This window comes from Hyperoodon ampullatus, assembly GCF_949752795.1.
Source record: "Hyperoodon ampullatus genome assembly, chromosome: 9".
NCBI classification, from domain to species: Eukaryota; Metazoa; Chordata; class Mammalia; order Artiodactyla; family Ziphiidae; genus Hyperoodon; species Hyperoodon ampullatus.
The window spans coordinates 49,138,851-49,152,472 of record NC_136922.1 but is presented as its reverse complement, the minus strand read 5'-3'; the positions used below and the strand labels follow the sequence as shown (position 1 = coordinate 49,152,472).

Here is a 13,622-nt window from a genome sequence, read left to right as displayed (position 1 = left end):
TCCATTTCTTCACCTGGTAAAAGGGAACAAGATTAACGAAGGGAGGAGTGAGGAACATTGTGCTTTGTAAACCCCAAAGCCTATCCAGCACCACCAATTTAAGAAACCCTAAATCCAAACATCAGTGGTAGCACAGAAACTTACCAGCATCATGGCTGCATAAAAACAACTCAAACATTCTTTCCTTCCTGTCCAGTAGAAAAAACTGATCTGTTTGATTATACTAGTATTATACCATCAAATACCTAGCAGTTTTTACCACATGGGAGAGAAAACCTTCAACCTGAAGAATATCCTTAATAAACTCAATCACATTGTATCCTCAGTAACAAACCTCTGAAGAGGGTATTTTATTGATGAGAAGCATGAAAAACATGGAGGTTAAATATATAGCCCAAGTCCTAATTAGTGAACACTGGGTTAAAATTTTTACAAAGGTGATGTTAGTTGCACAACTCTGTGAATATGCAAAAAACCACTGACGTGTACACTTTAAATGGGTGACTTGTATGGCATATGACCTATATCTCAATAAAGTTGTTTTAAAAAAAGTATATGACAATTTCTGGCCTGTTCAATCTGGTTCAAAAACCACTTAACAATGAAGCATATACTGAGTGCCAAAGCATTCTACAGATACAAACTACTGGACTGGAATGATCAGGAAATACACATGCCCATAACGGATAACATGTGAATTCTCACATGCACCTCTGCAAATGGAATTCCTTTTTAAGGCCTGGGCAGGTGAGGCAGAGACTCTGAGCACAGACTGGCAGGGTTCAAATCCAAGCTGTACTGCTTATTCTCTGTATAACCGTGAGGAAATTACTTAACCTCTCCAGACCTCAGTTTTCTCACCTGTAAAATGAGGACGAAAACAGACCACACCTACTTTTGGTATTATAAAAAATAAAGGAGTTATTATTTGTAAAGCACTTGGGAAAGTGCCTGGCACACAGTAAGCACTGTGTAAGTGGTTCTCAAAAATAAAAGTCTGGTTTACAGTTACAAGACCTAAATAAAAGTCTTAAATAAGAGGCATCTAATTTCCCCTCCCAAGCCATCTCCCCCTTCTCCCATAAACTCTACTCTCCATTATGCTAAACTACCAGGCAGACAATATGGTGGACAGGGTAAGAGCACAGACCCTGGAGCCAGACTGGCTGATTTGAAACCCAGCTTCTTCACTTTTTAATTATCAGATCTTAGGCCACTTACATCACCCCTTGGTGTCTCAGTCTTCATCTATAAACCAGAAATGATAGTATGTAACTCACAGGACTGTTAGGGGCATTAGGCGAGTTAATAATGAAAAGCATTTAGAACTGAATCTCACATCTAGTAAACAATAAGTGTTAGCTACTCTCCTATTTATTTTATTACCTGCTATCCCCTGAACGCAGCAGGTGCTCTCACCTCTCTTTCTTTCATTTGCTGTTTCCTATCACTGGAATGGTCTTCCCTCTTCCTCCGACTATTCCTTTTGAAATACCACTACCTTTCAGACGTTCCCTCCCCTCCCCTGACAGAAACGGGCTCCTTCCCTGATGCTCCCATAAGCCCTTGTTATGGCACTAACCCTACTTGGGGCACTTCCATGAGAGGATTTAGCCTGTGGTATGGTTGTGGTTTTCTTGAAGGTCCAAACGGAGTCCAGTTCATTTTCATATCCTTAGTTTATTCCCGTTTGCAACATTAGAAAGAACACAATACACACAATTCTAAATGACTCAACGATCATGGCAACAACTCAGCCAACAATGGAATAGCAATACTAAGTGTACTAGCACTACAGACCAAATTTTCATGATTATGAATGCTTTAGCTTGTCTCCAAATGTTCTTCTTTTAGTTCTAGGCTAATTTCACCCAAATTATTGGAGTCCAGTTTTATACCTGAACATCTCTCACACCTGAACTCCAGTGAGCAATCTCCAACTTTTAACAGTTTCGCCTAGTTTAATTTCGTCATTCTTAATGGATAAACTCAACCAGTGATGAAAAGGGAATGTTGACTACAACTACAAGAAAAGGATAACCTCTCTAATACTACTTTTTAAAAATGAATTTTTTTATGGAAATATATAAAATAGAATTTTAAAAACTCATTTTCATTTCAATACATGTAGGGCAGTGCTTTTAAAGAAATACTCAAAATAACACTAGTAGTACAGGCAGACCACTTATCATCTACCATCTACCAAAGGAACCCATAAGGATTATTCCTACAAAAGGCGGCAGCAAGAAAATTGAAGTTTTCTGAGTTCATCTCAAAAGACCAAGTTTCAGATCAATGTTACTTCATGAAAAAACAAATACCTTTTGCATTAAGTAGTAACCATCAAGCAGAAATCAAAATAAAAGCAGACCAAAGAACAGATTCTCAGCCTTCCTATTTATACTATTTAAAGGAAGAGGGACATGAAAAATTAGTTACATTTGAATAAATAAAAGGGAATTCCCTGGAGGTCCAGTGGTTAGGACTCTGCGCTTTCACTGCCGAGGGCCTGGGTTCAATCCCTGATCAGGGAACTAAGATTTCGTAAGCCACACAGTGTGGCCAGAAAAAAAAAGAATAAATAAAAGACCAGTTTCTGATTCTGGGCACTCCAGAATCTTAGACATTCCACTGAGATGGGATTCTCTTCTAGTCAGGCTCCTCAAGTTTTAAGAGGGGATGTCAATCCTACCCTCAGATTAAGATTGCTAAACCTATGGCTCTGTGTTCAATATGGAATATCTGTGCTCTAGGAAAAAGCAAAGAGCATGGCCTTTAATTGGGGCTGCCCAGCACTGCCTAATAGAGGACAGAATCACCTCACCCTAATAAGAGTCCAAAGGCAACTAAATAAGGGGTATTCTTGGACTAAGGTGGACCAGTACAGCCCATTTGGGGACCTACATTTACCGCCCTTGAGCTAAAATGAGAAACACTATAAGAAATGGCCTTATGGAATCCACAAACATACATTTGTGGTCATGAGGTAGTTTTGAATGCAGTTTGCTCACTGCATATAAAAAGAGATGGGGGCTTCCCTGGTGGCGCAGTGGTTGAAGAGTCCGCCTGCCGATGCGGGGTACACGGGTTCGTGCCCGGTCTGGGAGGGTCCCACATGCCGCGGAGCGGCTGGGCCCGTGAGCCATGGCCGCTGGGCCTGCGCGTCCAGAGCCTGTGCTCCGCAACAGGAGAGGCCACAACAGTGAGAGGCCCGCGTACCGAAAAAAAAAAAACAGATGGGGAGAAACTGCCCTCAGATAGCAGAAAAAGGAGACCTCTCTCCCAAGTGACTGACCTCAATGATCACTTCCTCTTTGCTTTGGCTGCTAGAAAATTCAGTCACCTCTAGCAAGTACATACATCCTGATTTTCCACTAACTTTAGTCCTGGCTTCATCTTATTTTCCCTTTATCCTGTTTTTCTCATCTACTTTGACTTGATTTTGATATGTCTTGTTGGTTTATAAATATATGTATATATGACATGAGCCATCAGAAATCCTGAAAAGAGGCAAGTTTAAATGAATAAATAAACAAAAACACAAGTTCCCAAAGAGTAAAAATGAAATGTTTCATTTTCCCTGACTCTCACTACTTGGCTAAAATTCAACTGCACTTATTGATATGAAGTGACAGTTTAATAAAAATACAACCAAAAAGTTAAACCTCCTTCCATGTCATTTATTTTATTTCAAACTAGTTAATCAGTCTTATACTCCATTTACATGCATACTCCTCAATTTAAGTTCCTCACTTTATCTCCAAATTAAGTAAAATTATTTAACTCATCTACAGACATAAAAATGACAGTAAAGTATGGGTATCTACTCCCACCTACTCTCCTGGAAGAAGTCACCTTTAGGGAACATAATTCATGCCTTGTACTCTGATTGCATGCAAATTCAATGCAAAGAAAAGATCAAGGGCTATTGGGTTTGAAAGGGCTAATGTAGGTTCCAAAAATGAATCCCAGTGATCCTCAGAGAATCTAACTAAAACAGTTATATACATACCCATGTGTCTGCACATGCATACCCAGAGCACACTCCTTAGGATGGAACTCAGAGTCATTAAGGAAAAGAGAAAGGGCACTTAGGCCACATCATCTAGGAACACTGAAAAGCCTGCAGATTTCGGGAAGCTTGGAGAAACTTAAGTCATAGAACAGCATTTAAATATATCTGTCTGCTTACAATTTCCATTGCAAATGTGATTAGTTTGCTCAAATAAATAGGAATATGATGTGTTGGCCATATTTTACTCTTGAGGGTTATCACAGAGTTTTGATTAAGGACAAATGTTTGAAATGTTGGGTATATTTAAGTTCACTGCGCTTAAAATGAGCTAAGAACTTGTATAGGCTTGATTAAAGGGCTGCCTTCATGAACTTAAAATTAAAAGCAATAAATTCCAATGATTCAAGTGATTGGGACTAAATATGGTATTCTGCCAGAAAAGTTGAAATGGAGTCCAAAGAAGCTGAAATGGTGTCCAGGTTTCAAGAAATGGAAAAAGAGGAAAGGTCAAGCTGTCGGAGCTGCCTTTCCTCTGGGTTAGTGAATGAGTCACCTTACGCAGAATTCCTTTTAAGTAGAACTTCACAGGAGTTACAGGCTCCCAAGTCAATCTGTTTTGTCATTTCTAAAAAGAAGCCTCTCAAACGCTTAGAGGCCGGTATGTAAGTGTTGTCAGATGCGGAGAGAAGGACGAGAAGCGGGGGGCTTGGGGGGATGGGGGTGATTTGGAGTTTTTACGCACACACGCGCAGGCCAACTCTCTCAAGCAGTCTCCAAAACGGAAGTCAAGGTGACTTCCCCACCCGTGGGAGGGCGGAGCCTCTGAAACCGAATGGGATTAGGCTTCTGCGCGGGCTGTGAACCCCAGGAAGCAGCTCGGGTCAACAACTACCAGGGTCAAGAGCTGGAGTCCGCTGGGGTGGCAGAGCGGACCTGCAGACCCCGAGCACTCCCCCGCCCCGGGACGCAATCGTGCCCGCTCCTCCTCACCGGGTTTGGCTCGGCCCGCCGGGCGCAGGCCAGGCACTGACTCCCCGCCCGGGCCAAGTGGGAGGGTCCAGCCAGCAAAGTTTCTGCTGCAAGGTCGGGCCCCGGTCCCCGTTCTCCGCACCGGCCGTCTGTGCTGCCCGGGAGGGGCGGGCACCTCCCTCCTCCCTCTGCTGCAAGGTGGAACAGCTGCCCCGCGCCCCTTTCTATCTGCTTTCCCGGTTGCACCAGCCCGGCACGTGAACGCCCGGGCCCCTCGCGCCCCCCGGGGCAGCCGGCCAACGGGCCGACGCTTACCTTGGAGGCCGCCATGCTTTGCACCGGGTGCGGGAGGCTGCGGGACGCTCTCACCGGCTCGCTGGCGCTGCGGGCCCGGGCCGCTCACTTCCAGTCCCGACGGCGGCGGGAGCGGCGATACAGCCTGGCAGCGTGCGCGCCCGGCCTGCCTCCCCACGCCCTCCCGCCGGCGCGGGTCATGCGGGCGCCGCCAGCCCATTGGCTGGGCCCGGCCCGGGCCGCCTGGGCGCGCGTGATCCGGATGGCCTCTGCCCTTCTGCCGGGGCGGGCCTGGGTCTGGGGGCGGTGGACTGGACCCGCGCACGTGACCCCGGCTCCTCTGTCCAGCAGCGGCGACTTCTGCGGCGGGGCCGAGGGCGGGTGGCGGGGTGCAAGCCTGTTTCTTGGGATCAGGTGGCCTCAAGAGGGAAGCTGTTGGCTTCGGCTGCTTTTAGGGGCTGCTCCAGGGCCCTCGAGACCCACAGGCGGGGCACACAGCCTGGGGAAGTTGAGAACTACACTTGGTGCCGTGTGTAGCCAGGTGTTCCCTTTCAAAGGGGCTCCTCTCTGCTATAAGGAATCCCGAAGCATTGACTAGTCTATCGGAAATAGCAAAATAATGGCTCTGGCAAGTCTACTTTTAGGTCAGATCTGGCAAACTCGAAGGACCAAACAGCTGTATGTAGTGAAGAACATGGAGCTACTTCATTTCAGACGTGCATAGTAGGGCTGTAGAAGTCAAAGACACACGCCCCAAAATAGGCCCTACTAAAATAAACACGTCAAAATTTTAATCGAAAAATCGAATGTATAATCCCCAGAGGTCTTCTTCCTCTTTATAAGAATTTCATTCATTTGTCCCTGCTACCAAAATTTATAATTAAGGCAATGGTGGTCAGTGAAAAGGGCTTTAAATGTTTTGTGGATTATGGATATGGATATAACCTATCAACAAAAGTGTTTGTTACTAATCATTTTAATTAATTAACACTGACTGAGTGCCTACTATATGCGAGGCACTGTGTTAGGATTTGGAACCCCAGAATGACTTGAGAGATGGTCCCAGCCCTTAAAGAGCTAGTGGGAAAGCAAGCACACAAACAGTTAATGTCCATATAAACTGTTAAGGCAACAACCTTTTCCCAGGGCACTATGGGAACGCTGAGGACTGGGGAAGCCTCTTAGAGTACATGATGCCTAAGCTGTGGATGGGCATCAGTCCAGTGAAGTGGAGGGGAATGGTTTTCCAGCCAGAGAAAATAAGGAGGGGAAGCAGGAGGTCCAGAAATTGCTGAGGAAACACAGCAAGTTATGAAAGTGATTGGTCATGAAAGGTAACAGGCTGTGGAACTGGTGGAAGTAGAGTCTGAGCAAGCAGGTTGGGACCATGTCTTGGAGGATGTTGGGTGCCATGTTGAAGGGTGTGCACCTTAACTGAAGGGCTTTAAGGGAGGTGGTGTAGCCAGGGTTACAGTATAGATGGATCCCTCTGCTTACAGTGTAGAGGATGGGGTAAGACCAAACTATTGGAATATTCAGATAAGACAGGCCGAGGGCCTGAAACCAGAGATGGGATAGGGTTAGAGGAACACATAAGAGGTAAAATTAGCGTGGTACCTGATTATATGTGGGGGTGGGAGAGAGAAAGGAACTCACCCAGTCTTGCACAGTGGCCTCTGGTGTAGATGTTAGAAAGACTCCAGCCATCAGTAATACAGGAGGAGTGTTTTGAAGTGTGTGCCTCTTCTCTGTAAGGAGAGTGTATGTGAAATATACAAATGACGTTGCAAAAGCCAAAGAAACATTTCAAAAAGGAGTGATTTATTAACATACTCTCAGGAAGTCTAACAAAGACCCAAAAGCCTCAAATGTGTTCACAGGCAGCAGAGAAAGACCATGAAAGGAGTGAAAGAATAAAGACAAAAGCAAAAACAGGAGAACTGATAAAAGGATAGCGCGGGACAAGTCTAAAGCTCACTTACAGGGTAGCCCTGGCTGCTGTAAAGGATTTTAAAAGGTGCAGAGAAAATACAACCTCATGCAACCAAGATCACATCGTATACTGCATATCTATTTTTAAGGGTATCACTGAAGCTCTCCTTTTGTAATATAAATGAACTTTAAAAAAAACTTTGAATGTTGATAAACTTATACATGACATAAAATCTATCTTAGCCAGTTTTAAGTGTACAGTTCAGTAGTGTTAAGCACATTCACACTGTAGTACAGAGAATCTCGAAAACTCTTCATCTTCCAAAGCTAACACTTTAAGCCTATTAAACAACCACTGTCATTCCTCCCTCCCCCCAGCCCCTGGCAGCCACCATTTTAGTTTCTGTCTCTATAAATTTGACTACTCTGGGTACCTCATAAAAATGGAATCATATAGTATTTGTCTTTTTGTGACTGGCTTATTTCATTTAGCATAGTGTTCTCAAGGTTCATCTGTTTTTAGCATGTGTCAGAATTGCAAGACTCTTAAAGACTGAATAATATTCCCTTAACTTTTAAAGAAAAAATTAGAAAAAGAATCAAGAATCTTAGATGTTTTCTAGAAATCTTGGAAAATTCAGGAAATCATAGCAATGACAAGAAAATCACTCACATTTCTTCCACCAGTTAGCTACTGTTAACATTTTCCTGTTGTTTTCTTCAAGTCTTGATGTCTTTATGTGTGTATGTAGAGAGAGTCATATTTGAATTTAAATACAAGGAATCACATTCTGTATGTAAGTTTTTTATGGCTGCTTCAACATAGTGACCACATACTTGGTGGCTTACAAAAACAGAAATTTATTCTCTTCCAATTATGGAGGTCAGAATTTCAGAGTGAGTCTTAAGAGGCTAAACCCAAGGTGTCAGCAGGGCTGTGCTCCCTCCAGAAGGTTTAGGGGAGTATCTGTTTCTTTGCCTTTTCCAGAGGCTCATGGCCCCCTCCTCCATCTTCAAGGCCAGCATACATAACAACTTCTCTCTCTGACTCTGCTTCGCTCACATTGCCTCTTCTGTCTGTGATAGCCCTCTGCCTCCTTCTCATAAGGACACTTACGATGGCATTTAGGGTCCACCCAGATAAGCCAGGATAATCTCTCCACCTCCATATCCTCAACATAGTCACATCTGCAAAAAAATTTCTGCCATATAAGGTAACATTCATAGGCTCTAGGGATTAGGATATGGACATTTGGGGGGAGCCATTAGTCCACCCACCAAACCTACCAAACTATGGATGCAAATGTAACCACATATGAATAAAAGTGTATTTCAACCTACATTTGGAGTCAGACTCAATTAAGCTTTCTTCTTCCTTCTAGAATTCCTCAAAATGTGAAATTTTTGAAAAGTTAAACTGTCACAAGCCCTGAAATAGGAAGGATGCTCCTTGACTTCCACATGACCTATAAACAATGTGAAACATCATCTGAAAGGATAAAGTATAAGTTGGCTGGGCACCTGCTACTTTGTCTTGTCCTGACAGGCTTAGGTGCCCTCCTAATAAGTGACTTATGTCATACTTGTCCCTCCTGTCTGTCCCCAGACCACCCTCTTCCCTACCATTTTAAAGTAGCTGGCACTGAATTTTGACTGAAGGGGCCATGTTATGGGTTGTGTCCCCCCCAAACACATCCCCATGACCTCAGAATGCGACTTATTTGGAGATTGAAGATGTAATTAGTTAAGATGAGGTCATACTGGAGTAGAATGGGCCCTTAATCCACTATGACTGGTGTCCCTATAAGAAGACACAGAAACACACCAGGAGAAGCCATGCAATAAAGGCAGTGATTAGAGTGACATAGCTGCAAACCAAAGGGCACCAAGGGTCAACAGGTACCACCAGAAGCTAAGAAGGATTCTTAACCACTGTGCCACGATGGAAGTCCCAACAGGAGAAGCCATCGCAATGAGAAGCCCACACACCGCAACAAAGAGTAGCCCCCACTCACCGCAACTAGAGAGAAAGCTCATGCACAGCAATGAAGACCCAATACAGCCAAAAAAAAAAAAAAAATTTAATGGGCTTCCCTGGTGGCGCAGTGGTTAAGAATACGCCTGCCAATGCAGGGGACACCAGTTTGAGCCCTGGTCTGGGAAGATCCCACATACCATGGAGCATCTAGGCCGGGGCGCCACAGCTACTGAGCCTGCGCTCTAGAGCCCGCGAGCCACATCTACTGAAGGCTGCGTGCCTAGAGCCCGTGCTCCGCAAAAAGGAAAGCCACCGCAATGAGAAGCCTGCACACCACAACAAAGAGTAGCCCCTACCCCCCACAGCTAGAGAAAGTCCATGCAGAGCAATGAAGACCCAACACAGCCAAAAATAAATAAATAAATTTATTTATTTATTTATTTATTTATTAAAAAAATAAACAGTTGTTAATCAGAGAAGGGAGGGAATGCAGAAACAAGGGAGGAGCAGTCAAGAAACAATAGTACAGCTTTGGAACACAGTCCTAGTTCTTCCTGAAGGAATATACATAACAATATCTTTGAGTTCTCCTGTAGGAACTAAGGCCTCCACCCAGGTGGAAGATGGTAACTTCAGGCTCACCACAAGATTCCTGGAGCACCTCCCTGTTACCTCACCATCAACCAGTCAGAAGAAAGTCACACACCCTGCAGCCCTCACCCCAAATTTGCCTTTAAAAACTTCTCCCACAAAACCATCAGGGAGTTAGGGGTTTTTGAGCATGAGCCACCCATTCTCCTTGCTTGGCCCTGAAATAAACCTTTCTCTGCTCCAAACACCAATGTTTTGGTTTGTTTGGCCTCACTGTGCATCAGGCACATGAACTTGTATTCAGTAACAGTATTAGTCTCTTATTGCTGATATAATAAGTTACCACAAACTCAGTGTTTAAACAACAAGGTCTTACTGTATAGCACAGAGAACTATATTCAATATTCTATGATAAACCATAATGGAAAAGTATATTTAAAAGAAAGAATATATATATATATATATATATATATATATATATATGTATATGTATCTGAATCACTTTGCTGTACAGGAGTAATTAACACAACATTGTAAATAAACAAAACTCAACTTAAAAAAAAACACAACAATATAAATTTATTATCTTACAGTTCTATATTTCACAAGCCCAAAAAGGGTAAAATAAAGGTATCAGCAGGGCTATGTTGCTTTCTGGAGACTATAGGAGAGAATCCATTTCCTTGCTCCTTCAGCTTCTAGAAGCCACCTATGTTTCTTGGCTCATGACCTTCCTTCACCATCTGCAAAACTGGCAACAGCAGGTCCAACTCTTCTTGAAACCTTGCAACTCAGATTGAGACCTGAACCCAGGGCCAGGACTCGAATCCAGCCAAAACCCAGATTGGGACTTGAACCCATGGGCCAGGACTTGAACCCAGCCAGAACCCAGATTGGGACTTGAACCACAGTCTTTTAACTAAGATCACACACCTGGTCTCAGGACTTAACGAAGCTCAGTTTCCTTCTTTCTTTTATTTTTTAATTTTTATTTATTTATGTATGTATGTATGTATGTATTTATTTTTGGCTGTGTTGGGTCTTCATTACTACGTGTGGGCTTTCTCTAGTTGTGGGCAGCAGGGGCTACTCTTCGTTGAGGTGCATGGGCTTCTCACTGTGGTGGTTTCTCTTGTCGCAGAGCACGGGCTCTAGGCATGTGGGCTTCAGTAGTTGCAGCATGCGGGCTCAATAGTTGTGGCATGTGGGCCCTAGAGCATGCGGGCTTCAGTAGTTGCAGCACACGGGCTCAGTAGTTGTGGCACGTGAGCCCTAGAGTTCAGGCTCAGTAGTTGTGGCGCACAGGCTTAGTTGCTCTGCAGCATGTGGGATCTTCCCAGGCCAAGGATTGAACCCATGTCCCTTGCATTGGCAGGCAGATTCTTAACCACTGGACCACCAGGGAAGTCCATGAAGCTCAGGTTCTTGATGTCTTGTCACAGAAAGAATTCAGTGAGGGACAAATTGATAGATAAGAAGTGGATTTATTTAGAGAGAAACACACTCCACAGACAGAGTGTGGGCCATCTCAGAAGGTGAGAGCGGCCCCAGGGTATGGGGCTGTCAGTTTTTATAGGGGTGGGTAATTTCATAGGCTAATGAATGAGAGGAGTATTCCAGTTATTTTGGGGAAGGGGCAGAGATTTCCAGAAATTGGGCCACCACCCACTTTTTGATCTTTGATGGTCAGCCTCAGAACTGTCATGGCACTGGTGGGTGTGTCATTTAGATGCTAATGTATTACAATGAGTGTATAATAAGGCTCAAGGTCCACTGGAATTCAAATTTTCCACCATTTTGGATCTAGTTAGTTTTAACCAGTTTTAGTCATGTCTTATGGCTATGTCATTCTTTTTTTTTTTTTTTTTTTTGGCTGCATTGGGTCTTCATTGCTGTGCACAGGCTTTCTCTAGTTGCAGTGAGCAGGGGTTACTCTTTGTTGCGGTGCACGGGCTTCTCATTGCGGTGGCTTCTCTTGTTGCAAAGCATGGGCTCTAGGCACATGGACTTCAGTAGTTGTGACGTGAGGGCTCAGTAGTTGTGGCACCTGGGCTTAGTTGCTGTGCAGCATGTGGGATCTTCTCGGACCAGGGATCGAACCCATGTCCCCTGCATTGGCAGGCAGATTCTTAACCATGGCACCACCATGGAAGTCCCTATGTCATTCTTTTAAAAGTTGTGCCCTGCCCGCTTCCCTCCTGTTTCATTCTCATGTCACATCACTCTGATTTCCTCTTCCGCCTTGCTTTTTTACATTTAAGGGCCCTTGTAATTACATCAGGCTTACCCAGATAATCCAGGATAACCTTCCAATATTAAGGTCAATTAATTAGTTTGTTGAGGCTGCCATAACAAAGTACCACAGACTGGGTGGCTTAAACAACAGAAACTTATTTTCTCACAGTTCTGGAGGCTGGAAGTCTGAGATCAGGGTATCAGCAGGGTCCATTTCTTCCAAGGCATATTTCCTTGGCTGTAGATGGCCATCTTCTGCCTGTGTGTTCATATGGTCTTCCCTGTGTGCATATCTTTGTCCTAATCTTCTCTTATAACGACACCAGTCATATTGGATTAGGGCCCACCCTAATGACCTCACTTAACGTTAATTACCAATTTAAATGCCACAGCCTCAGAATGTGGTTATTTCCAAATATAGCCACATTCTGAGGCACTAGAGGTTAGTATTTCAACATATGACTTTTAAGGGGAAGACAATTTAGCCCATAGCAATTATCAACTTTAATTCTGTCTGCTACCTTAAGTTTCCTTTGCCATGTAATGTAACATATTCACAGGTTCTGGGGATAGAGATGTGAACATCTTTGGGGAGCCATGATTCTGCCTAACACACCTTGTTCTGATAATGCTCTCACTGGTGTAGCAAATCTAGAGAAATGAGAGTTCTTAGAGTAGAATATTTGGTACCTTTTATCATAGTCCCACACAATCCCAGTAAAGCAAAACTGACTACTCAGGGGATTTACATCAAAAGTCTTTAAAGAGGATGAGCCCAGTTTCTATGGCGCAGAAGCAGAAAACCTCAGGGTCTTCCACCAAGTCCAAGACTGTGTTTGTGAATCTGGCTGAGGTTCTCTGGGCCCAGCAATCCACTCAAAGTAGTGGTGAATCAAGCTTAGGCCACCTTGGCCCCTCAGTGTATTCAGGAGGGACGTATCAGAAGAGGCAGGTGCTTCAGTCTGCCAGTGTCTGACCAGCAGGAAGGAGCAACAGCCAGCGATTCATACAATGAGTTCTTCGGGCCTGGCCACCTGCAGCATTGCTTCCAGTGCAGCAGTTTCTTTTGCAAGAATTCCTGAAACTATCAAGAGCTCTATAATTTTTGAAGAAATCAGATGCTCAGTAAGACAATCTTACCAAAACTGGTTTAATGAGACCTATGTTTTTATTTTAAAAATAAAGCAACAGCAATAACAGTAAAACTCTATACAGATGTTATTTCTCTTTTGTATTCTTCTTTACAGCTAATCACAATGTAAAAAAGTTGGAGTATGTAGATTCTACCACTGGCTCTTATTATTATTTCCTTATCAAACTCTCTCTCTATCTGTTTGTCTAACTAGCTTCAGCTAGCATGGTGAGTTAGAAATCAGATAGATGGGGCTTCCCTGGTGGCGCAGTGGGTAAGAATCCACCTGCCAGTGCAGGGGACACGTGTTTGAGCCCTAGTCTGGGAAGATCCCACATGCCGCGGAGCAACAAAGCCCGTGCACCACAACTACTGAGCCTGCGCTCTAGAGCCCGTGAGCCACAACTACTGAGTCCGCATGAACCAACTACTGAAGCCCGCGCACCTAGAGCCTGTGCTCCGCAACAAGAGAAGCC

At 44.1% G+C, this 13,622-nt stretch overlaps 1 protein-coding gene across 1 annotated transcript in view; it reads right to left on the bottom strand.

The window, feature by feature from the left end:
- The window catches only part of SLC25A13 (solute carrier family 25 member 13), a gene marked incomplete at both ends in the record, with an annotated part of 202,965 nt that extends 197,467 nt beyond the window's left edge, over window positions 1–5,498 (bottom strand). Inside the window, 2 exon segments of the mRNA XM_079712019.1 lie at window positions 5,300–5,380; window positions 5,382–5,498. Of these exon segments, the coding sequence (XP_079568145.1) occupies window positions 5,300–5,380; window positions 5,382–5,498 (198 nt within the window).
- Window positions 5,499–13,622: the final 8,124 nt, after the last annotated feature.